The following is a 23,044-nucleotide window of genomic DNA, read 5'->3' on the forward strand; positions in this document are numbered from 1 at the left end:
CACACCCTATCCAGCCTTCAAAATAAAAACCCCATTTAAAAATTGAAATACACAGAGAGAAATAATGGAGTACGTATTTTCCTTGAAGAAGGGGAGGGTACTGAAGGGAAGACATTGAACGGGGCTAGCAAGCTTTAATCAGACGACAGACAAGGGAAGTTGTATTTTAAGGAACAGATGTCATCCTTCCTTTCTTCTTTATCTTCAATGTTCCCCTTTCCTTCTGTAACCAGATGATACTTCCAATTTGGGTCATGGGGTGGATTAACCCCCCCCCCCATTCCTAGTTTGTTTGTTTTTTAAGAGTGTTTCTAGCATATGTAAGATACGAGACAAGATGTTCAGGCAGTATTCTCACGTTTTGTGAGAAATCAGGCCACTCTCCCCTTTTCATTGTTTTACTTCTGCTCCACCACAACCCCAGAAAAATTCCTGTAGACCCCCATAATGTGAGAATGCACCCTCCCCAAATCTCTTCCTATTCCTTCCGATCATATTTTCAGGGTAATGGTGCACCTCAATGCTTTTCTCCCTCCTGTTCTCAGCATCTTATTTATTTATTTAACTAATTAACTAAATTGCATCCTGCCCATCGGGATACAAATCTGTCCAAGGCCAAGGGATATTAAAAAGTCACCAGGATATTTCTCACAGGGCAGTTGATCATAGATCTTATTTGGCCGAGGATGGAAAAAGTTCAGTAAGAGCAGGCCATGAGGTGGTCTTTGCTGCCTCTCCTGAAATCCTTCCTGCAGGACAGCTGATGGAGATCCAGCAGTTTGGCTGAGCGCAGGAAGCGTCTGATGTCTCCAATGTCCTCAAGCAACTTGGCCTCACACTCCAGTCAGCTGGGGCTGGGGGTGGAGCAGTGAGCTGGGGAGAGTGGGTCATCATGCCCTAGCATGGTTGCTTCCAGTTGTTGTCTTCCAGATGCAGGGCTATGTGCTAATATTTCTGCTGTAGGAAGGCGGGGTGCTACTTCTGTGATGCTTTCACCCATCCTGCCCATGTCCTCTTGCAAAACAGCTCCCCTCACCACTCTGCCCTGAATTGGGGGCTAGATGCCACCAGTAAGGTATACTAAGCGCCTCTCCCTAAGCAAAGCCCCCTGAAGACATTCCTATGAAGCCAAAGTGGAGAACCAGCAGGAGGTCACCTCCACCTTCTGTTGTTGCTGGTTTATTTTAAGGGGGAGGCGGTCAGGCCCTCTGTCCCCTCCCGCTGCAGGAAGCAGCTTCAACCCCAGGCCCAATCTTGTTCCCTCCAACCATCCTTCTTCTTCCTTGCTTGGAGATACCGCTGGTCCTTACCATTAGTTTAACTTGCCCCCCTGTCCCTGCTTCCAAGGAGGCTCTAATAGCCTTGTGCCAAAGAATAAATACATTTCCAGGAGTGCTACAAATCCACAACGCACAAAGATTTGAAAAAGGGATTTCCAGCTCCTTCATCAAAGTATGTCAGATTCACAAGAAGCCAGTGCAGGGTCTTTCAGGTAGTGGTGCTGGGTTTCAGAAATTCACTGCAAAGGGAGGCCCATCTAACCTCATCAATTCAGCTTTGTTGTTATAGAGGACAGGGAGGCATACAATTGTGTATGAAATACTTACACACCACCTTTCGGCCAGAGGTTCCTACCTGCCAGTTTAAAAATAAAAATACACCAGGATTTAAATGAGAACTTCTTTCAAACACCTCAACTAGCCTCTTATTCTCTTTGCCTTAAATGGGATGCGATCTTCTCTGAGCTCTGGCTTTAATTATTGTTTTGACTGTTGGAAGTTTATTGCTTGTTTTGTATTTTGGTTTTATTTACTGTGCCCACTTAGAAATGGGTCAACAAATGTGAAAGGTACAAGTTGTGATGATATAAAATCAACTTCAGCCACAAGCACTCTCATAGACTCTTACAGCCTTTTGGGTTTTTTTAATGAACCATTTCTTAAAACTCTGCAGTGCCTCCACCCTTAGATTCATATTACAGCATCACTTTATAAAGATATTTACACACCTCCAACATCCAAGAGGTCCCCTTCCCACTTGCCACAAAGCAGATGAAGGCCAAGTATCTGCCTGGCGACAGTTCCCCTGAAACAATTGAGCCTTACAGCGCAGATGGAGAACCTGTGACCCTCCAGGTGCTGTGAGACTCCAAATCCCATCAACCCCAGGGAGCATGGCCGATGGTCAGGAATATGGGGAGATGGAGTTTGGCAGCAACTGGGGGAGACACAGATTCACTGCCTTATAGTGAACTGCTGTCACAGAAGGGGAGGGTCAGCAGAGAGAAGAAACTCCTGACGTTTCTGATTGGTTAAAAAGAAATCACATCCCTGATAAGCAGCCACATGGAGACAACAGGTGGCATGATATCTATTTCCATGAGCACAGCTAAAAACGCTTCATCTGACGGCGTTCCTGCCGACGCTGCTTCTTTTCGTTGGGCTCCTGGTTGGCGGCTGAAGAATCTGCAGTGAGCCAAGGCCCTAGGATGTTAACCCAGAGGAGATAGAGTGCTCGACCCGGAGCCTGCAAAAAAAGAGAGAGGAAAAGATTTTTTTTTTTACAGATCCTTCAGGTATGCAACAACCCAAGTTACAAAAAATATATATACCAATAACTATTTTCATACCAGCATAGTATTCTATTAGTTGCTATAAATAACAGGTGGTCTGAAGCCATGTTCCTTTGTCATTGCATGCAAAATGAAGTCTGACCAAACAAAGTAAAAGTTATTTATCGTTGTGTTTTTTCTTCTCACTCTTATTTCATAACCCAATTTTTCCATAAGCGTGAACTTCCAGGCCTGAACTTCTTTAACAAGATTGAGAAGCCTGACACTAATTCTCATTTCTCAAAGCTACCCCTTAATCTCTATAGGACAGCATTAGAAGGGCAGTTGATTCAACATTTCTCCTTGCACCTGGAATCTGGAGAAAAACTATGACTTTTATTCAAACATCATAAGATGTTGGATCAAGCCAAAGGCCCATCTAGTCCAGCAAGCTGATCTCACAGGTGAACCAGACACCTGCACCAAAAATTCCCAGCAAACTGGTATTCTGAGCTTTATTGCCTCCAACAGCAGACATGGTATTTACAGACTACCTCTTTGCAGAAATGACCTTTTACAGTCCTCTCCCAATTATTCGTTTCCAAAAAAGAAGAATAAAACGTTGTTTTGAACACAGATAAGAGTATAAGGTTGATCCAGGCAGGTAGTGGCTGGGATCTGCAGATACAGTGGAAAAGGAAAGTTAGAAGTTCATTATGTACCAAACAATGGAGCTAGAAAGACTCACCAAGAGCCAGAAGTACCACACATAGAGGGAAAAACAGCTGAGGACTTGGATTATGGCTGTAAGCAAGATCACATCCTTCAGATGCCTGAGGATAAACAAGAAGAAGCTGGTGTTTACGGGTTCAGAGCATAAAAGCCTTGCCTAGGCCTGTGGTCCCAAAACCTTTCACTAGCAGGAAGAGCTACAGAAAACCATCTCTGCCATAGAGTCTGGAGACTGGAGGAGAGGGGCTGCAGGCAGGGATGGCATGGGAGTGGTGGTGGTCTCTGTGTGTGTGTTCCAGAAATAGCCTGGTTAAAAACAACAAGAAATATGACTGCTAGTTGATGCTGGCGCATAAGGTTCACTCGCCTAATCTACAGGGATAACAATTCAAAAACCTTATTGCTCACTAGGGAGCAAAATGCTGCTCCTCTTGGCTTCACCTCCCTAAACACAGCAAGATCCCTTAAGCGGCCACTGTGCTTTGCTGTCTTTCTCAGTCGCCTCTAGCGATGCCACTGATGCTGGAAGTACCAGGGCAACAAAGGCATCCGGTATAATATTTTCTGAGAACAGCCAAGGAAAATGTGAACTTTGAATCTGAATAAATCTATTATCCCACAGCTCATAAATCCCAGTTCCAAACGCATAACTGAGCTCCTTGGAGAAAATTCAAATCTTCATTGTTACAATCAATGACCATCATATACTTTTTAATCTATATTAAGCATTATCAAGTCCATTCAGATTTCTAAAGTTATTTGTAATTTGTTTGCACCAACTGGGATGACAAATGGCAGAAAGGACAAGGAGTGAGAACAGCAACGTGTTTCAGGGGACAGTGAGAAGGAAGGACTTAGGAACTTCATTCTTCTTAACCACTGGGTGTACACGAGGAAGGGTCCCGTCCCCCCGCAGTTTCTCAGTGAAGGAGCTGGAGAACAAAGCTCTGAGAAGCAGCCAATGGCTCCCCAAAGACACCAGTACCTTTATATGCTTCCTGCTCAGGGGTGAAGGAGATCTGTGTATGCACTCAGGCAGCAGATCCTGCTCACCTGGACTTGTGTAGTGTAGACACTCACTCTGCCATCCCCTGCTCCATATTCAGGTCAATTCCACCATCTGCAAGGCTGCCGTCATCCGCAAAAGAAGGCTTTGCCATGGAGCTCATTGAGCGGTAACTGGCCCCGTAGATCATCAAACTGAACACAAATGCAATCTACAAGGAGAAGACAAAAATCAACAAGGTAAAGATACCCAGATGGTACTGGGCTCCAACTTTCATCATCCCTGACACCACTGGCTATGCTTGGTGTGACCGCTGGGAATTGGGAGTCCAAAAACATCTGTAGCCATTCCTGGACTAAAGCACTTGGAGCCTTTTAAAGTCATAGAACCACAGAATTGTAGAGACAAAAGGGACATTGTAGCACTCTTTCAACTATAGCACCTGTCCAGCTTTTGCTCAACTTAGGAATGTAGGACATGGTAGGGTGAGGAGAAGAGGAGGACATGCTAAAAGCTTTATAAAATTATACACAGCATGGAGAAAGTGAAAAAACTGAATGGCAGAAGATTCTGGACAAACTGCCTCCTCACACATGCACACTTAACTTGCATCAGTGTCAAAAGATGCAGTGATTGCCACTGGCTTAAATGGCTTTTTATGGTCAAGAAGGTGGTTTGTGCACATGATGTAGTAGAGGGAAGTGAGGGGCAGATGGGGCTAGTCAACCTGGGAAGGTAGTCCATCTAAGTGAAGGAAAACTGATCCTAAACTTCTGCTGCCATGTGGGGTATCTTTGGGAGAAGAAAAGGCTAAGGAGTAAACACTACACAAATCCAGAAGGAAGTCCCTAAGATGGTTGGATGGTGCCTTGTATGCCTCCTTCTGGCAACTCTTGCAGCCAAGCAGGCACCAAATGCATTGCTCTGCTTTCCTTTGGACCACATCAGCAAGGCTTGAGATGGGGGTCTTGTCATCTGGGCAGCCGAAGCCCTCAATACACACTGACCAGGCCTGTAACTCAGAGAGGTCACATAGGTGCTGCTAACACAATACTGAGCTAGATGGGCTCAATATTCTAACTCAGTATATGGCTACATATGGTAATGATACAGTATTTTTACTGTTGGTATAAATGCCATTATTTTCAGGGATAAATGAAGGGGCTGGGAGACAACATGGTTTTGGATTGCACTTCCCTCAGGAGATGACAATTTACACCATCAGAGTATACCACCTTCACCAACACAGTTCCCGCCAGACATTTTGGACTCACCCAACTCCAGGCAGTGGCTGTTGCATAGAAGACCACAAAGTTAACAATTCCATAAATTGCCTGAAATTAAGGGATGACACAAAGAATAGTTTTGAATCTTCTTGCATCAAAAACATGAATGTAGTATAAATAAGTTCTGGAGGTGAGTGCCATTGTAGCCCAAACAACACTGTGGACACACAAGAGAGAGGAGGCAGCAGACTAGGGGGGAACCCCAACTATTTCAGAAGCACACAAAAACCATTAGGAAAAAAAGCTGGGGTGGAAGGGAAACCCACAGAACACCCCAATGAGTGCTGTGTGAGCTATGGAATACTTTCTGACCGTTTGGGACAGGGAGGGAAAAACTGGGGTGGGGGAGTGGGAAAGGAGGGGGAATGAACTGGGAACACTCCACACTACAAGGTTTTATTGCAGGTTCCACTTGTGTGATCTAAATCTGAATGAAGCCACACTGGTGAAACCCAAACCCACCGTTCCATCTTCAGGCACAGCAGTTTATGAAGTGACAACTTCATACTAAGTTCCTTCCCTCCCAGATAGATATGGACACAGGCTGTCTTGTTGCTATTGATAGCCAAAGGTTGTTTTCGTTTTTTTAGAAAGAATGACGAGCAAAGGCCTATGGAGTAGCTACTTTAGAAGAACAGAATAGTTAAGACAGGATCTGAAAGGGCTCAGGACAGTGTATATCCATTCCACCTTCCTCTCCCTGGTTATTCCAATAAAAAGCAAACCAACCCTGTGAGATGGGCAAAGCATCATCTCCAACCTCCCCTCTGATCAGCCCAGTAATTGACTGTGTGTTAAAAACAAATGGTTTGGACATAATGTGCATTTTAAAAAGACTAATGTAAACAGCAGCTGCAGGATTGGGACTGTGGCATAAAAAAGCTTTTGGTTTCTGGTTTGCTTTTATTATTTACCCTTGTGCCATAGTCCCACCACAAGCCACCCTTCCAATGCTGTCCTTGCTCTGGCAGAAGATCTCCTATTGACACCAACAGCATGTGTATTTTAATGAACTGAATAGAGTGAAAGATTATGAGTCATGGGGTGTGCAGTATGTGTATATGAAGTTAACAATGCCTAGCTTATCATTTTTAGTTGCTATTTTGTTAATGTTGTTAATATTGTTTTATAGATTCTAAATGCCATACTGATTTGTTAATCATATAACATTACTTTTGCTGCAATCATGATGTTTATCTTTTTAGTTCCGTCTGGTTAATAGTGTTTTACAGGTGGTAATCTTTTCTGACTGACGGTCGAATAAAAGGTTGATGATGACAGGTGGTAATTGTTTTATTAATGATTTGCTAATTATTATGATTTATGCTGTATTTGTGATGTTCTATTACAAGGGTCAGCAAACTTTTTCAGCAGGGGGCTGGTCCACTGTCCCTCAGACTTTGTGGGGAGCCGGACTATATATTTGGGGGGTGGAATTGAACGAATTCCTATGCCCCACAAATAACCCAGGGATGCATTTTAAATAAAAGCACACATTCTACTCATGTAAAAACACGCTGACTCCCGGACCATCCGCTGGCCAGATTTAGAAGGCGATTGGGCCAGATCCAGCCCCCGAGCCTTAGTTTGCCTATCCATGCTCTATTATGTTATTGTTATTTATTGTTTGTAAGGCGCTTTGAGATTCATTTGAATGAAAAGCAGGATAGAAATGCAACAAATCAAATATTCAACAGCTTCATTTCCATGGCAAACAGCAGCTTCAGGGCAGAGGGTAAGGTGGGGGGCAGAGAGGCAGTGACAGGAGGCTGGTTTGTTTGGACTGGAGCCTAAGACAGAATAGTTAAACCCCGTTGTCCCACAGTTCTGATCATGCACATCCCCTGCCCTCTGACTGCTTCTTGCAGTAATAAAAAGCTGCAGGCTGAACATGTTGCTTGGCTCAGTTCAGGGATTGAATTCTGAATTTCCTAGGTTCTGGCCCTTTATCACTAAATCACACTGCCTCCAACCATCACCTAGTCTCAAGCACCCCAGGTAGGCAGGATCTGCCACATGCAAGCTTCACTAATGAATGGCTCACACTCAGACCAGAAGGGGTTTTCTCCGGGGGGGGGGGGGCAGGCTGATAATCCTTTCCATGAAGAAACTGAACTGTCAATCAAAAAGAAAAGGAGACTGGCTTTCCAGCAGCAATGCAGGCTCTTGAACTCCATGTTACGTAGGGCAAGGATGGGCAGTAGTCCAAATCCAGTGCTCACCCATATAATATCTGTTCCCCTTATCTCTCCCACCCTGACATTTTAGTCTTAGAAGTGGTATCTCACAGCTTGCAGCATGTGAGGTATCAGTTCTTACTTCTTTGGGCCTTGCACAAAGTAAAAAGGGAGGGAAAGACACCCAGCAGGTAAGCTATTCCGAACTAAAGGTTGTTTGTTTTTTAGAACTGCAAATACTTTCTGCCCAAAATATCCAGGCTGGCCTTGTCCACTGTATAGAATCTATACACACAGAGCATCACACACTTACATTAGCTCCCAAGATGATCCGCAGGTAGAACTTGAGGGTATCCTTGTTTTCTTCAAATATCTGCTTTTTACCTTTGGTTCCCACCTTTCCCTTCGGCTGAAAAAATAGAAAAATAGGGATTGAGTCAAATGCTAAATGTGCTGAATAAGCCAGTATCAAGGAAGTTCATAAAAAAAAGAATTACCCTTATTTTCTGATCTTTCACAAGAGCCTGTGTGAGTTATTTTCTCTCTTGCACAACAAGGTTGTGAAATAGTTCAATCTGTCCAGTTCATCTGAGATTTGAATCCAGGTGACTCCTACCCAAACCCAACACTCTGGACTTCTGAATCGCAGAGTAGAGTAGAACCAGCACAAAAGCTAAAACTGAAGTGGCAGTGTTCCGAAATGGAGACGGGGTAAACAAACAAAGAATATGCAATTATTACTGTTATGTATTGAAGTTCTCACCCTGGCCACCAGGAGTATCATGTATATAGTTTTCACTCAGGTCCACGTCAGTTACTTTAGGCGGGAAACCCTGGGTTGTTGTTGCTACAATGTTGACAGCCGGCTGCCTATAAAAGCAGGCCGGCTGAGCTGTTTGCTGTTCAGTTCAGTTCTATTCCAGCTTATGAATAAAGAGCTGCTTTGAAGAATCGCTGTGTCGTCTGATATGTTCACCCACAACTTAACAATTACAATTTACAGAATTGTAATATTAAAGTGGGAGAGAGTATTTACCTTAAGTAGTCTAGGTTCCAACAATTCCAAAAGGTTTCTCAGCAGCTTTATTTACTACACCTTGCTGCCCAGTTACAACCTTAAGCCCATTAAAGTACTGTACATATAACAGGAGTAATCACATATTCTTCCTCTTTCTACTTATACCTCTATTCCCCCCCACCCCGTATTCGCTTGTTTCCATGTGTCTTTTAAAATTGCATGCAAATTTGGGGCGGGCCTGTCACGCCAGTTCTTTGTGAAGTGCCACATAGCTGGCACCACGTTAAAAAATAAAAATAAAATAAAACTGCACAGGAAAGGGGGAAATATGCAGAGATGAAAGCTGATCCTGAATGGGGATGTAAAAATATCGAGGGCTGCATCCGAATACGTCGCACATGACATACACCAGCTGACATAAATGGAGTCAACTCCATTGATTCCAACGGGTCTCCTCTAAGTATGATTTAGCCAGAGAGAACCCACAACCTTCTTCCGGCCCCGATCCGTGCCAGGCTTGGCCCCCCGCGCACAAAAATCCCCACCCCACACGCTCGAAAGCTCTCCACGCTCGGGCCCCTTCACTCACCGCCATGGTGGCTCTACGGCGAGTCCCAACGACAGGCAGGCAGAAAACCCACCAAGTCAGCACAGCAAGACTTCCGGCACAGGGATCACTACGTCATCGCTCGGACCAGACGCGGACAACAAACGTCTGTCTTTGGAAGACTACAACTCCCGAAAAGCATCGCGCCGTCGTCATGGAGAGACGAGGAAGCTGAGGAGGGGGAAAGGGGCGTGGCTGAGAGAAGGGATGGGGGCGTGGCCTGGCCGTTGACCTGCCGGCTTTACTGTACTTTTGTTTTCTGCTTTTCCCGCAAGGTCGAGCTCCGGGGAGCTATGGAGGCATGCGAGCTGCCTATGGAGGTAAGGAGCAGGGGAAGAAAAGAGGCTGCTACTAACGATCGCCCCAGCTTTGCAAGGGGATTGGAGGGGGGCGCAGGTCCTAACTCAACACGCGTTGGTGCGCGCAGACATGTCTACAAACACGTGTCGGCGGGTAATTGTTTTCCTCCTGCCTGGTACTCGGCTTCACACACGCCCTCTCATTTGTCATATGGAATACTTGACTCTTTAATAGCTTCCCCTTTGCCCTGCGGTTTTATTTATTAGTCATCTGGGAGGCTGCCTTACGCCGAGTCAGAGAACTGCTCTCCATGTAGCTCAGTATTGTCTGCACAGACTGGCAGTAGTTCCCTAGGAGCAGAGGCGGATCTTTCCTAGCCCTCTCTGATGATGCCTGGACTTTAATCTGGCATCTTCTGCATGTTGTTCTTGTTGCTCTTCAGGTACCTAGCCCGCAGCTTATCTGTTGTAAACCTTTCTTCAGAAGCTTTAAAAGATACCACATGATTGTTTGATTTTTAATTAACGTAGAAAAGCTGCTCCAAGGAAGTGGTTTCAGGATGGTCACAAGTACCAGCCACTCAGTGCTGTGCAGGGTGCTGCAAAAGGAAAGAATTTGTTCCCCCCCTGAATTTTCCACTTGAACAGTATTCAAATAATGTGGTTCTGTGTGCGTGAGATACAGCCTGAATAAGGAACCAAAATTCCCCCAAAGTAAGATTTGAACCATCCTGAGTCATACATCCCTGCCACTTGGAGACTATTACCTCTGGGATAATCTAGTATTCTGCCTGGGCCACAAATTGCAGTACAGTACTCTCAACTATGATGCTCCTTTTCATGTCTTATCACAGGAGATATATGGCCTAGGGTGTCGCCCCATGGTTATTTTGAGGTGCAAATCCCACTTCATTTGTAGTGGCAAGAAAATAATTTACTTGGCATGGGGACATCATATATTAATAACACAATGTGTGCAAGCAAAGCTTTGGACCGGGTTTGATGCTCCAGTATTTCCTACAGGTAGATTATGGTTGTGGAAGTGCATGGTTGGGAATACACCCCACCCCCAGTCCTTTATTCATAGGTGTGGCTGCAAGAAAGACTGACTATTTTAACACACACCCCTTCTCAAATTCAATGTACTGTACATACCGTATTTTTCGCTCTATAGGATGCACTTTTTCCCCTCCAAAAATTAAGGGGAAATATGTGTGCGTCCTATAGAGTGAATGCAGGCTGCGCAGCCAAGCCCAAAGCCAGAACAGGGAGAAGGAGCACTGCACAGCGCTCCGTCTCGCTGTTCTAGCTTGGGGTTAGCTGCGCAAAGCCTCCACAGGACAGCGGGGTGAAGGCACCCTGCTGCCCTGCGGAGGCTTCAAAGGCCGTCCCCAAAGCCAGAACAGTGAGGCGGAGCGCTGCACAGTGCTCCGTCTCACTGTTCTAGCTTGGGGATGGCTGCGCAAAGCCTCCACAGGGCAGCGGGGTGCCTTCACCCCGCTGCTCTGCGGAGACTTCAAAGGCTGCACTCTGTTGGCTTCAGGCAGCTATCCGCAAGCTTTCGGAGTGCAGCAGGAGTTCCCGCTGCGCTCCAAAGGCTTGCGGATAGCCGCCTGAAGCCTGGAGAGTTAGAGGGGTCAGTGCACACCGATCCCCTTTGCTCTCCAGGCTACGCTTCGCTCGGGAGGCGCTGCACAGTTTTCCCTCTCTGCGCAGCGCCCCTTCAGCAAAGCGGGAGGAGAGATGGAAGGGGCTCCGTTTCTCCTGCCGCTTCGCTGAAGGGACGCTGAGCAGAGAGGGGGAGAATTTTTTCCCCTCTGTTCTCCCCCTCCTATGGTCTGGTGCGTCCTATAGAGCGAAAAATACAGTACTTTTAGTAGACTGGGTTTGCCACCGATAGTAAAAAGCAGAAGCCCTTATCACCTATGCAAATTAGACGTGCTCCAGCAATTGGTATTCACAGCAGTGGCGTAGCGTGGGTTGTCAGCACCCGGGGCAAGGCAAGTAATTTGCGCCCCCTAACCCTAACCCCCAGATGTTGCGCCCGGTGCGGCCGGCCCCCCCTGCACCCCCCACGCTACGCCACTGATTCACAGTGAAAAACTAGTACCTAAACTTACTAAATGACTATTAAATCAGTGTGGTTGGAAAGGGGAGGTGAATGATTGCCAGAGTCAGTTTTGTTGGGATCCTTGGTTTTAAGAAAATAAGTTGTAGTGAACTGAGCTTAGATCAGGGAAAAGGTTGTCAGATCAGTAGAGAGACTGATAGACTCTAAAAGTAAGGGACAGCAAACCTAACTTAGGACAAGTTCATGCATTTGAGGAAGTCACTTATTTCTTACCCGCACTCCCTCCTGCATGTGAACTCATTTGGAAAAGCCTGGACAAGAAGATACAGATTGTATGTAGATATAGCTCTCAATATCAAGGAGCCATTTCTGGGATGAATTCCAGAGGGGTAGTAATGCTATTCTGCTAGAAGCACAAAAAGGTGTCTTTGTGTGCCAGTTCTGGAACAAGATTAAAAGAGGTCTAAATCAGCAATCTCAAGGATACCTGGTGTCAAATGCTCACCACCTATTTGAGTACCTGGTACCTTGCCCAAGAAGGAGGTCCGTATTAGGGACTGGCTTAGAGTTACTGCAGCCCTCAGGACCCAAGGATGACTTTTGCAGTAATATCCTCACAGCCACTTATTTCAAGGCGACTGGGGCTGCCCTTTCTTGAAAAAGCAATTCACCACTAGATGTTATTAGCCATAATGGGGAAAGAACCAGCCAACCAGCAGCTGCTCTATGTCTCACAGCACCATGTCCACAGCATGAGGTCTTAGTAACCAAAACTCATCCAATAAAACATGACCAGCTTCCCTAGATTCTACTACAAAATTAGCCGTGCTCAAGTAGAGAAATTTATGAGAAATTCTTTCCTTTAAATGTTTAGCAAACATGTCACGGCATGCGTTCAAGGGTTCCTTCCATATTTTCAAATGCTCCATGAAACTATTATGAGAATTATAAGGTCTAAGATATAAAATAAATGTTCATAAATGTACCAGGCAAACACATACATAAATATATAAACCACATGTCTGAAACAGTACAGGAAAACAGTCCTAAAGCCATTTTGTCTCTTTCAGTGACCTCAAATATTCCTCTGCAGTTTGGATGGAAATGGGAAAAGCCTCCCCATTGTCTCTGTACTCACAAATCCTGCTTTAAGGGCACATTTGTGTATGAATAGGGTGAGTCTGTGACCTGGACTCAGGAATTAAGTATTTACAGTATCATCACAAAATAATGGCCAGGCTGTCCAGGTAAACCCATTAACAGGTTTCCTGCCAGACATGATTCTGCTGTAGACTGCCCCTTCTGTGATAGGCTGCCCCTTCTGTGATGTATGTATGATGTATTGAGGGGGGTGGTCTTCAGCTACAGGGCTTGCACACCATTGTTCTGGGTTCCTCCTCCCTCCTGCATTGAGGGGTGAGCACCCTGTTGCAACCGTTTAATAAAGATCAGGCTTACTAGCTGCTTTGCTTCTCAATATTCTCTGGTTGACCTCTGTTATTTTCTCCTACCAATAGAGAACCTACATAAGGACTCTATACGGGCTCTTGGGTACCCCATAAGGTGAAAGGAGCAGTTTTTCTTATAACAAAACACAATGATGATGTTTGAAGGGCTGGCCTGTATGGTTTCCTTTAAAAACTGACTTCAGTGGGAGTTCACTTTTCCAGTGTGGTAAAAAAATTGAATGGTGGAAGTCGCTCTAAAGGGGATAGAAAGAGATGATGAAGAAAATAGCTCAAATAATAGGTAAAGACCCAAAATGGTGTCTTTTATCAATTTTTGATGAGTTGAATACAGACTTAATATGGGAACTACTTATATTTTTTCTGTTTGTAACTTCTCATTTGACCATATCCAAGGGCTGGAAGGAATCCTCACGTTTTTCATTAAATATTTGGTTTAGTAAAGTAATGTTTACCCTTATTTCTGGAAAATTAGCTCATAAATTAAGGGTATTTCAGGATGTAACTAAACCTATTGATTTCACCTCCATTTGGTGGCCAGTTGGTATTTATATGACAAGTCAGTTAGGGGAAGGCAAGTCCATATGAAATATGGTTTTATTTGGTATCCATAACTTTCATTTTGTATTATCTTTGCATCAGGCCAGTTTTTGTTTTAACATCTAATATATTGTGTAGTCTTTTGAGAATGTACATTATTTTATGTTATTACGGCTATGAACCCAGGGGTTCTTATGTACAGTTTTTCTTTTTGTTATTTTACTTTATTTCACATTTTTTACTGGACTATTATTTTAACTTCATAAATAAGTTTTATTTTTAGTTTTTTAAATGCTGTCTAGAGGGCAATTACAATTGTTTAAAAAACATAATCTCTGTAGACAAAAGCATACCAACAACACAGTTTCAAGGTGGAACAGGTTTTTAAAACACAGATTATAGCTTGGGTGGTTTTTCAGTTTGTTGTTGTTTCCACCTAGGAATTCTTTTGGGTCCAAACAAGCTTTGTCCAAGCAAATCTTGTGGTTGGAGGGAGAAGAGGGGCATGAACAAGAGACAAAAAGACAGACTGATAAAAACACAGAATAGTTTGGCTGCTTTAACATCTCTGTTTATCAGAGAAACCACCATGTCTCAGAAGTTGATTTTTCAATTTCCACCTCATTAAAGAGATTTTACTCCCTGGTCTGAAAATTATAAATCTTTTCTAAAAAGAAAAGGAGGGCAACCACAGCAACATCCAGAGAAGGGCAAAATATATGTTGGCTTCTCACTGGTACATAAAAGAGAATTTATAGACTCAAAAAGCCCAATGCATCCAGTCAAAATGCCTTCTTCAGGGATGGCAATTACAAGTTTTCCTGTTTCAATTTTGTACGATCAACTCCAAGTCAATCATTGACTGCTTTAATAGCCTTATAATATGCGACCTTGACAAGGGTCAGTAATGCCTGGGTTTTTATAGACGAGTTGAACTGAAAAAGCAGACATTGCCACTTGCAGAATACTTCCTTCACCCAAGCAGGCAAAAGAGTCTGCTCTTTCATGAAGAATACCTGCCCTCCCTCCCTTCTTCTTCTTTGGCGATCACTTGTAGCCCTTAACAGTGTGCCTGTAAGTGACTGTGGAGGCCTATTCTGGATCCACATGTCCTTCCACAGTGGGGAAATAGGTTTACGGATGGGAGTTGATCACGGTGAGGATTTGCCAAACATGCCTTCCTCTTAGCTCGTTTCTCCCTTTTGCATCTTCAAAGTCCATGTCGGCTTTCTTAAAGGCTATTCTTGAATTGGAGCACTCGCAGGCCAGTGTTTCCCAATTATCAGTGCTTATACTTCATTTTTTAAGATTTACCTTGAGAGTGTCTTTAAACCTCTTTTGTGGTCCACTGGTATTCCGCTTTCCATTCTTAAGTTGGGAAGAGAGTAGTTGCTTTGGAAGACAATAATCAGGCATCCGAACAACATGACCAGTCCAACAAAGTTGATGTTGAAGAATCATTGCTCTGACACTGGTGATCTTTGCTTCTTCCACTGACATTAGTTCACCCGTCTTCCCAAGTGATACATAAACATTTTACTTTACCTACTAACTTTACCTCCCTTCCAACCTCTTCCTCAGCTCAGTTTACCTCAGACTTCCCATATTCCTTAAGCCAATGAAATGATGTAATGCTTCATTTTCTGTGGTAAAAACACTGCTCATTTATCTCGCATATTGGAAGAAGGAGTAAGCTTGTTTTCTCCTACTCTGAAGTTACAAGAAAGGAGATTCTGACTAAACACCAGGAAGAACTTTCTGACAGTATGAGCTGTTTGACAACGGAACGGCCTCCCCCAGGAGGTTGTGGACTCTCCTTCCTTGGAGGTTGGATGGCCATCTGTCATGGATGTTTTAGCTGAGATTTCTACACTGCAGAGGGTTGGACTAGATGACCCTTGGGATCCCTTCCAACTCTACAATTCTATGATTCTATCAGCCAAACAGCACAGATATTTTCTTCCCACATATTGTAGAAATGTTTTTGTTCTGCCCAGTAATTTGCCAGATCTTGCTCCATTAATTTCACAATTACATCCCCATTTCTTCTCTCTAATCAGATATAATTATGTTGCACAGAAAGGATATGAGCTGGATGGCCAGATATTTTTAATTAAGGTACTGGGGAGGCCAAAGGCTGCAAACCCATCTTAACCGTTTCAGTAGCTGAATTAGTATCCTCACGTGTCCACAAAAACACATGGGAATCTTGATTAAAATTGGCCTTTCTTATTCCTTGCAATTTAAATTGCCTTTTTAAAATTGGCGTGCCCTTTTGCTGAAAAACAAGCTTGCACTCATTGTCAAAGCTTTTCTCTTTCTTCCTTGCAGATTATCACTTATATCCTGAGCTTCCTGCCCATCGCAGATAGGAAAGAAGCCTCTCTAGTGAATCAAACATGGTATTTCGCAGCCCAGGACACCTTACGCCAGGTAACACCTTCTTGCTTTGGTGTCTTACCCATACTTCCTCTGTTCTTACAGGGCTGCCCTGCGGGAGAGTCATAGCCCCATTTCAGACATAATGCTAAGCCACAAGTCACCTCCAGACTGTCGGTATTTTGCGGGAAGGATTCAAGCGCAATACCGGAAATTTAGGTTTGCGTCATTAAAGTGGATTCAAGCATTCTGTCACTGTACTGTAACTGATCCACTTTTTAAAAAAAATGGCAGCAGACTTTTGTAGTTAGGAAGTGATGGAGAATTGCACGGAAAAGTGTAGGGTAAACAAATAATACACGCCGGGGGGGGGGGATGCTGTTGTGCTCAGGTTCTGCTTTCAGACTTCCCAGAGGAATCTGGTTGGCCTCTGTGAGAACAGGATGCTGGACCAGATGGACCACAGGCCTAATCCAGCAGGGCTCTTCTTATGTTCTTAGGACATTGGGACTTTCTATATGCAAAGCAGGTGCTCTGCCACTAAGCCATGCTCCTTCCTCAAAGGCAGGCTCATCCATCCACAAGTCCCCTCAAGAGCAATAGACACAACACAGGCTACACTGGAGCTGCTACAACAAAAGAACACAAACAAAAATAGATTGAGATTTGTCACACTTTCTTTCCTCTGACCCTTACTCTAAGGAGCTCAGGGCAGTGAATGTTGGGTTTTTTACCCTCACAATAGTCCTGCAAAGTAGATTAGGCCAAGAAAGAGCAGGTGTGTCTTGCCCTGGCCATCCCAGGGTACTTCTTTTGCTAACTGAAAAAAAAAAAAAATTGAAGCCATGTCTCTTGGCCCATATCTAAAAACTCACCATGTAGTCCCTCTCAAATTACAGGAAAGCATATTTTTTAACATCCCGGCTACCTCTGCCTCGCTCCGGACAATCCAGAATCTGTCCCGAAGGCACGTGTGCAGCGTCAGGATGACCAACTTGGACGGCTCCACCACTTCCCGGGACGTCATCAAGTCCGTTGCCAGCTTCCTTGGGCCTCACCTGCGCAGCTTGTGCCTGCACGGGAGCAGCCTTACGGAGGCCAACTTCAGTGAGCTCCTTCTTGCTTGCCCCCGCCTCACAGCCCTGGATCTGAGCGGCTGCAACAGCCTTTTCATGTCTGGGACCCTGCTCTCCAAAGAGGAGACCTTCCTGCAAGCCCAAGAAACATTGATCAACCTGCAGGAGCTGAACCTGTCCGGTGTGCGATACTTGTCTGACCTCACCTTCAACCGCTTGGCCAGCTGCTGTCCATCCCTGGCCAAGCTCTCCCTCGCCCGCTGCCACATTACCTTCGAGGTGGACACTTACTACGGCTCTAGTAACTACAACTCCTCGGCTTTGCTGTCTTTCCGCAACCTCCTGCACTTCGTCCGGGAGCGAGCCAGCACCATGAAGGCCTTGAACTTGAGTGGCACCAGTATCTCAAGCCAGGCGATGAAGTCCCTGGTGCAGGTAGAGAACCTTTGCCTGCAGGAGATGGTGCTGCAGGCCTGCCGGGATCTAACCAATGAGGCTGTGAGCATCCTGTGTCAGCACCAGCCCCACCTGACCGTGCTGGACCTGAGTGGCTGCTCTGAGCTGTCTGACCGGGCTGTCCTTGTCATCACCTCCCGGCTCCTGTCCCTTCAGCACCTGTGTCTGGGAAAGCTGCCACGTGTCACCGATGGCGGCTTCCAGGGCATTTCACACCTGAAGCAGCTCCAAAGCCTGGATGTTTCTGAATGCAGCCTCATGAGGTGCAGTGAGCTGGTGAGAGCATTTGGGACTATGAAGGGACAGCCCAAATTGGTCTCGCTGAATGTTGCCTTCTGCTCTTTACTACGGGTAAGTTCTAAGGTGTTTGTTTGTTATTTAGCAGCCTTTTACCAGATGTTGCTCAATTCTCTACGATTCTCAGTGGTTTCACAATCAATTCCTCTTCCGGGGAACTCTGGGATGGGAACGAGGGGTCTCTTAATAACTCTCAGTACCTTTAACAAACCGCAGTTCCCAGGATTCTTTGGGGGAAGCCATGACTGTTTAAAGTGGCATGATACTGCTTTAAGAGTATAGTGCAAATGGAGCCTCTGTGAGGGGTAAACTAGTTCCCAGAATTCCTGGCTGGAAGTGGGGATGTGCTTTAAACGCGTGGTGTGCATGCAGCCTTCAACTAAACATTTCCCTTTTATGAATGTTAAACGACATTGAAATAATTTCAGGGGCTCTTGCAACAAAGTAAAATGTAAGATTGGAATAATAATAGAAAAATTGTTTGGATATGAATTTGCTGAACAAATTTCTAAAAAGGGATACAAGAATGGGAGATGTGAGGAAGTCTGGAAAAGTAGTTAATTGAAGATGAGAAATTAAGAAAGAGGAAATTTTTTGTTGTTGTTTTTTGTTAATACATGTGTTTCTATTTCTTTTTTTCTGTTTAATCTTAGTTTTTTTGTATTGTATTGTTTTTTGTGATTTTGTATGTGTTCTGTTTTTGTATGTTTATCTTATTGTGAAATTTAATAAAATATTTTTTTAAAAAACAAACAACTAAACATTTCCCACCCCCTCTTCCGCAGGACAACTTGGTCATTTCACTGGCTGAAGGCCTAAAGAGCCTTCGGGTTTTGGATCTCTCTTCCTGCGTGTCCATCACTAACAGAAGCATCCAAGCAATCGCTTCACACCTCTTGCTCTTGAGAGTCCTGCGTTTGGCTTGGTGCAAGGAGCTGACGGATTGGGGCCTGCTGGGGGTTGAGGAGCCCAGAGAGGAGTGTGAACGTGCCAGAGAGGTTTGAGTAGACATTTTTCTGGTTATGTGACCTGGGAGTGGGGGAAAGGAGAAATATTGTGCAATGACAGTATCTTTGATACTCCGATTATTGTTGATGTTGTTTCCCTCCCTTTTTTCCTCAAAGAGGCCCATAATAAGAAGCTGTTTCCTCTTAATCCAGTGCTTAATTTGTTCTTTTAGCTGGGAGAAGGGCAGGGAAACTGGTCAGATCTGCTTCTTGCTGCCTCTCTGGAGGCCAGGAGCCCAACTTGTAACTCTCTTGTCTTTACTGGACTAATAAAGAGATAGCTGAGGTTGGGCATACTGGCAGGGGCAACCTTCTGTCCTGGAATAGGGGAGCACATTGTCTGTGGTGAACAGGGCTTCAGAGAAGAGACTGGTAGCTTGTCCATAAGTTGCTCCTTTCCAGGGTGAAACCTTTGCCACAGTCCAGATGCTGCAGTCTACATACCCTGCCCCGTGCTGAGCTGCACAGCTTGCAGTGACTAGAAGCGACCCTGCAGTTTTATCTTCCTGTCATCACGGCAGGAGCCTTCCAAAGGAAAAGGTACCTGCTTTCTCAGAACCAGCGTGGAAAACTTTGCCCAGTTCAGATGCGGAAAGTACTGGTGGCTGTTTATCAGTTTTCTAAGTTGTAGTACTCAGCTGTTCCTAGGTATTGGCACTATTTTGGTTTAATCCCAAGAACAGCGATTCTGGCATGATGGCTAGTTATGTGGCCACTGGGTACTCAGTGTCTGGTTTTGCAGAGGTGACAAGTGACACTCACTCACCCAAGATTAATCAAAAGTCTGTGATCTATTATTCATTTTGAATATTTTTTATGGTCCCACGGCAACTGAAGCAGAGTGTTCTTTCTGGCAGGGAGGGCAGATAGAGATTCCTGCTGCTGCCACTTCTCTGGCCAATAGGTGGGGCCAGACTGATCTTCCAGATGGCCAGGATCCTGTTTCTGCAGAGCAGGGGATATAACCTCCCAGTGGCCAGGTAGTTCTTCCCTTGTGCTTTGCTGTCTCGGGGGCAATTCAAGGCAAAGAGAAGGAAGCATTTCACAGAATGCAAAATATACAGTGTTCAGTGAAACTATTTACAGTGATGCCCACAATGATAGATTGCATTGGGGTGGGGTGAGTTTATCTGTCATGGATTCAGTGGAGGCTGGTTCATCAGGGCGAATGGGGCACTGCCCCCCCCCCAAACTCAATCTGCTCTCAGCCTTCAGTTCAGGTTTGTCAGCCTCCTCCTACTTAGTCTCATTGTTGCCGTTGTAGAGCTCTGCAGGCAAAATGAGAATTACTTGACTCTGCCTCCACCTATGGTTTGTTTATTTTTATTTAAGGCATTTATATACCACTTATTATCCGTTAGCATTTCTAAGTGGTGTTGGCCTTTCTGCCTTCCTCCCAACCAGCCACACTAGAAGGGCTATTAACTAGGACAGTAGAAATGGATTCCCCCAGGTTTGAAAGTAGTTTGCCTTTTATTCTTAGACAAACAGGAAATGACCTTCAGATTCATATCAAGCTTGTGAGCCTCCTTGGTGAATTATCGTAAGCAGAATGCTGGGATTAGTTGGCTCTTTGGTTCCTGTTGTCTCATGACCCCCTGCTGCTTATTGTGAATTACAGCACACAAGAAACTACAGGCGGCATGAGCCTTGGGAGGCTGTTTAAACAGAGGGGTCAGGAGCTACTTTCACACCACAGCCTTAGTCTTCACTGTGTAACATCTGTTGCATCTTAGTTTACTCAAATCCACAGCATTGGTTCTCACCTGTGTCACCCAGATAGGAAACAGAGAGTCTCAAGATGGTCCCAGCTTCCTTTTAACCCCTCATTCTGTTGCCTTGACAGAAGGATGCTGGCCCAAAGTTCAGCAGGAACTTTGGCAACATGGGATTTTTCCAACCACCTCCACAGGATTTGGAGCAGGAGACCCAGATTCTTATTGACCTCAGCAAGCAGGATGCTCAGCAGAAGCACAAAGCCTCCTTGAATGCCCTGACTCGTCTTCAGGAACTTGACCTGACAGCCTGCACGAAACTCACAGATGCAAGCATAGCTAAGGTTTGGACACTGCAGCTTGCAAATACAGACAGCTATGGGGAGACCATTGCTTAGTGGCAGAGTAGGTGCTTTGTTAGATGGGACACATGATCCGGCCATAGACAAATTCCTATGAACCAGAGTGTTCTTGCAAAAGAAACCATCTACAGCCTTGGCTTCAGGGTAGCAGGAGTACCACCATAAGAACGTCAAAAGCCGCCTTACTCAAGAGTCAGACCATTTGTCCCTCTCGGTCAGTGTGGGGTGGGGAACTTGTGGTTCTTCAGATGTTCTTGGGCTACAAACTCCCATCAGCTCCAGCCAGCACACCATTTGGAGGGCCACAGGTTCCCATCCCTGGTCCACACTGACTGGCAGCAGCTCTCCAAGATTTCAGGCATGAGTCTTTCCCATCTCGAGAGTCTTTCTTATCTGACATAAGATTGTCAATGATTGCATCTGGGACCTTTGGAATGCAAAACAGATGCCCTAGTACTACTGAGCTGTGTGTCCTGCCCTTTCAGTGGCACCTGTTTAAATTAAACATCTATGGAGCACCAACAGCACAGCCATGGGAGGGATATAATGCTTCCAAGGTAGACTGACGTTAGACAAGCAAGAGCAAAATGTGTGGGTAGTGAGACGTCAGTGTGTAGAGGGACCGGCTACACAACCATGGAGAGAATGAGAGGCTTTAGAGAAGAGGGTTTAGAAAAGTGGGTCACGGAGGAAGAGGAAGTGGTTTGATACACAGATGGAGAGAAATTTGTCAAGGCATAAAAAAAGTGGGAGGATTAAACGGGTTGGCAACAGGTCACGTTCTGCAGAAAATCCAAAAAGGAATGCAAGGAACGTCACAGGATATGTAATCAATTTGCTTGGAGGGAGAGCTTTAAAGTTCAAGCTCCTCCTTCCTTCTCTTATATGAGACCTGACCAAGCTACCCAAAACTCCCTGCCCATTAAAAACTAGCGTGTCAGGGAGAAGGGTTCCAAGCAGTCGCTATCTTTCTGATGTGGTTGTTTTCTACACATAGAGAGGGCTTTGACCTGGGAGAGCATTTGTATACATGTGGTCCCATCCGCAGCTGCACTCTGAAGCGGTACACTCCAAGAAGCCTGCAACTCGCTATCTTTCTAAGCATCTTGTTCAGCCCCCAGAATGGCTCTGGAAGAAGTTCTCTTCCTCAGTTGCTACACACTGCAGTCCACATGTTCACTTTCTTGGTGTGGAGCTCCACCCTGAATGGTTTTGGGCATGGCCAATGGCAGAGCAAAAGCTTTTACAGCCATTGGGCAAGGATGCTCTTTTGGGCACCCTTCATCACAGTGCCCAGGCAGGGCCACCCAACTTCCTGTCCTTGTTCTGTTATTCCTCCTCAGGTCATTGGCTTTCCTGAGCTGCAGCGCCTGTCCCTCAGCCTTGTGACCAACATCACAGACACCAGCCTCACAGCCATCGCTCAAAACTGCCGGAGCTTGGAGCACCTCACGCTAAGTCACTGCACAAACCTTACCGACAAAGGTTTCATGGAAGCAGCTGGCTCCCTGCACCGACTTCAGCATCTCATCCTTTCTGGTTGCAACCAGCTGACTCCCAGGTGAGTAGTGCTGCAGAGTGCAAAGATCACTGGCAGGTGGAGAGGAGAGGTAAAGGCAAGCCAGAGGCAGGCCTTTGAAAGCTCCTTCAAGGCCAGGTTGGCTGGGAGGAACCAAAAGAGAGGCAGAGACAAATCAACAACTGGTGAACTCTCCCTTGCAGGACGTTGAAGGCCATTGGGCAGGAGTGCCAGCAACTGAAGAGCTTGGACGTCTCCATGTGCAGCAAGATCAGCATGACAGACGTTGAGCATTTCCAGTCACAACTCCCGCTGCAGAGTCAGACTAGCATCCAGTCACGGTTTGTGGGTGGAGCAGACCTTTCCATCACTCTCTGATGGAAGCTTTGTAGGTTGAGTTTCCAGAGATCAATGGTGGTCAAGCTGGCTCTGCCTCCCCACGCTGCCTCAATGGCAATAGGGGACTTGTCTTGGTAGTCC

At 45.4% G+C, this 23,044-nt stretch overlaps 2 protein-coding genes across 4 annotated transcripts; one reads left to right on the forward strand and one right to left on the reverse strand.

Moving 5' to 3' along the window:
- Nucleotides 1-1,909: 1,909 nt before the first annotated feature.
- On the reverse strand, nucleotides 1,910-9,516 carry TMEM208 (transmembrane protein 208). Its single transcript, XM_081202383.1, has 6 exons — nucleotides 9,360-9,516; nucleotides 8,066-8,161; nucleotides 5,564-5,623; nucleotides 4,364-4,500; nucleotides 3,300-3,384; nucleotides 1,910-2,526 (listed from the first exon to the last, which is right to left on the reverse strand). The coding sequence occupies exons 1-6, from the start codon at nucleotides 9,363-9,365 to the stop codon at nucleotides 2,389-2,391; spliced, it is 522 nt and encodes a 173-aa protein (XP_081058509.1). The 5' UTR covers nucleotides 9,366-9,516; the 3' UTR covers nucleotides 1,910-2,388.
- Nucleotides 9,517-9,582: 66 nt separating this feature from the next.
- On the forward strand, nucleotides 9,583-23,034 carry LOC308591598 (uncharacterized protein). 3 transcript variants are annotated; one of them, XM_081202369.1, is made up of 7 exons: nucleotides 9,583-9,697; nucleotides 16,085-16,186; nucleotides 17,032-18,015; nucleotides 18,747-18,959; nucleotides 20,815-21,027; nucleotides 22,389-22,606; nucleotides 22,768-23,034. In XM_081202369.1, the coding sequence occupies exons 1-7, from the start codon at nucleotides 9,671-9,673 to the stop codon at nucleotides 22,940-22,942; spliced, it is 1,932 nt and encodes a 643-aa protein (XP_081058495.1). In that variant the 5' UTR covers nucleotides 9,583-9,670; the 3' UTR covers nucleotides 22,943-23,034. The 3 variants fall into 3 exon arrangements, with proteins under 3 accessions (XP_081058495.1, XP_081058496.1, XP_081058497.1); XM_081202370.1 differs by having other exon boundaries at nucleotides 20,818-21,027; XM_081202371.1 differs by having other exon boundaries at nucleotides 20,881-21,027.
- Nucleotides 23,035-23,044: the final 10 nt, after the last annotated feature.

This window comes from Podarcis bocagei, assembly GCF_964188305.1.
Source record: "Podarcis bocagei genome assembly, chromosome: 7".
NCBI classification, from domain to species: domain Eukaryota; kingdom Metazoa; phylum Chordata; class Lepidosauria; order Squamata; family Lacertidae; genus Podarcis; species Podarcis bocagei.

What these genes read in the sequence shown, in the direction of transcription:
- TMEM208 (XM_081202383.1), bottom strand. An exon ending in CAGCCACTGCCTGGAGTTGG is followed by an intron (nt 4,501 to 5,563) that starts GTGAGTCCAAAA and finishes TTCTCCTTGTAG; the next exon opens with ATTGCATTTGTGTTCAGTTT. An exon ending in TGTGGTACTTCTGGCTCTTG is followed by an intron (nt 2,527 to 3,299) that starts GTGAGTCTTTCT and finishes CTTTTTTTGCAG; the next exon opens with GCTCCGGGTCGAGCACTCTA.
- LOC308591598 (XM_081202369.1), top strand. Translation starts at nt 9,671, where the DNA reads ATGGAGGCATGCGAGCTGCCTATGGAG. An exon ending in CATGCGAGCTGCCTATGGAG is followed by an intron (nt 9,698 to 16,084) that starts GTAAGGAGCAGG and finishes TCTTCCTTGCAG; the next exon opens with ATTATCACTTATATCCTGAG. An exon ending in TGCAACCAGCTGACTCCCAG is followed by an intron (nt 22,607 to 22,767) that starts GTGAGTAGTGCT and finishes TCTCCCTTGCAG; the next exon opens with GACGTTGAAGGCCATTGGGC.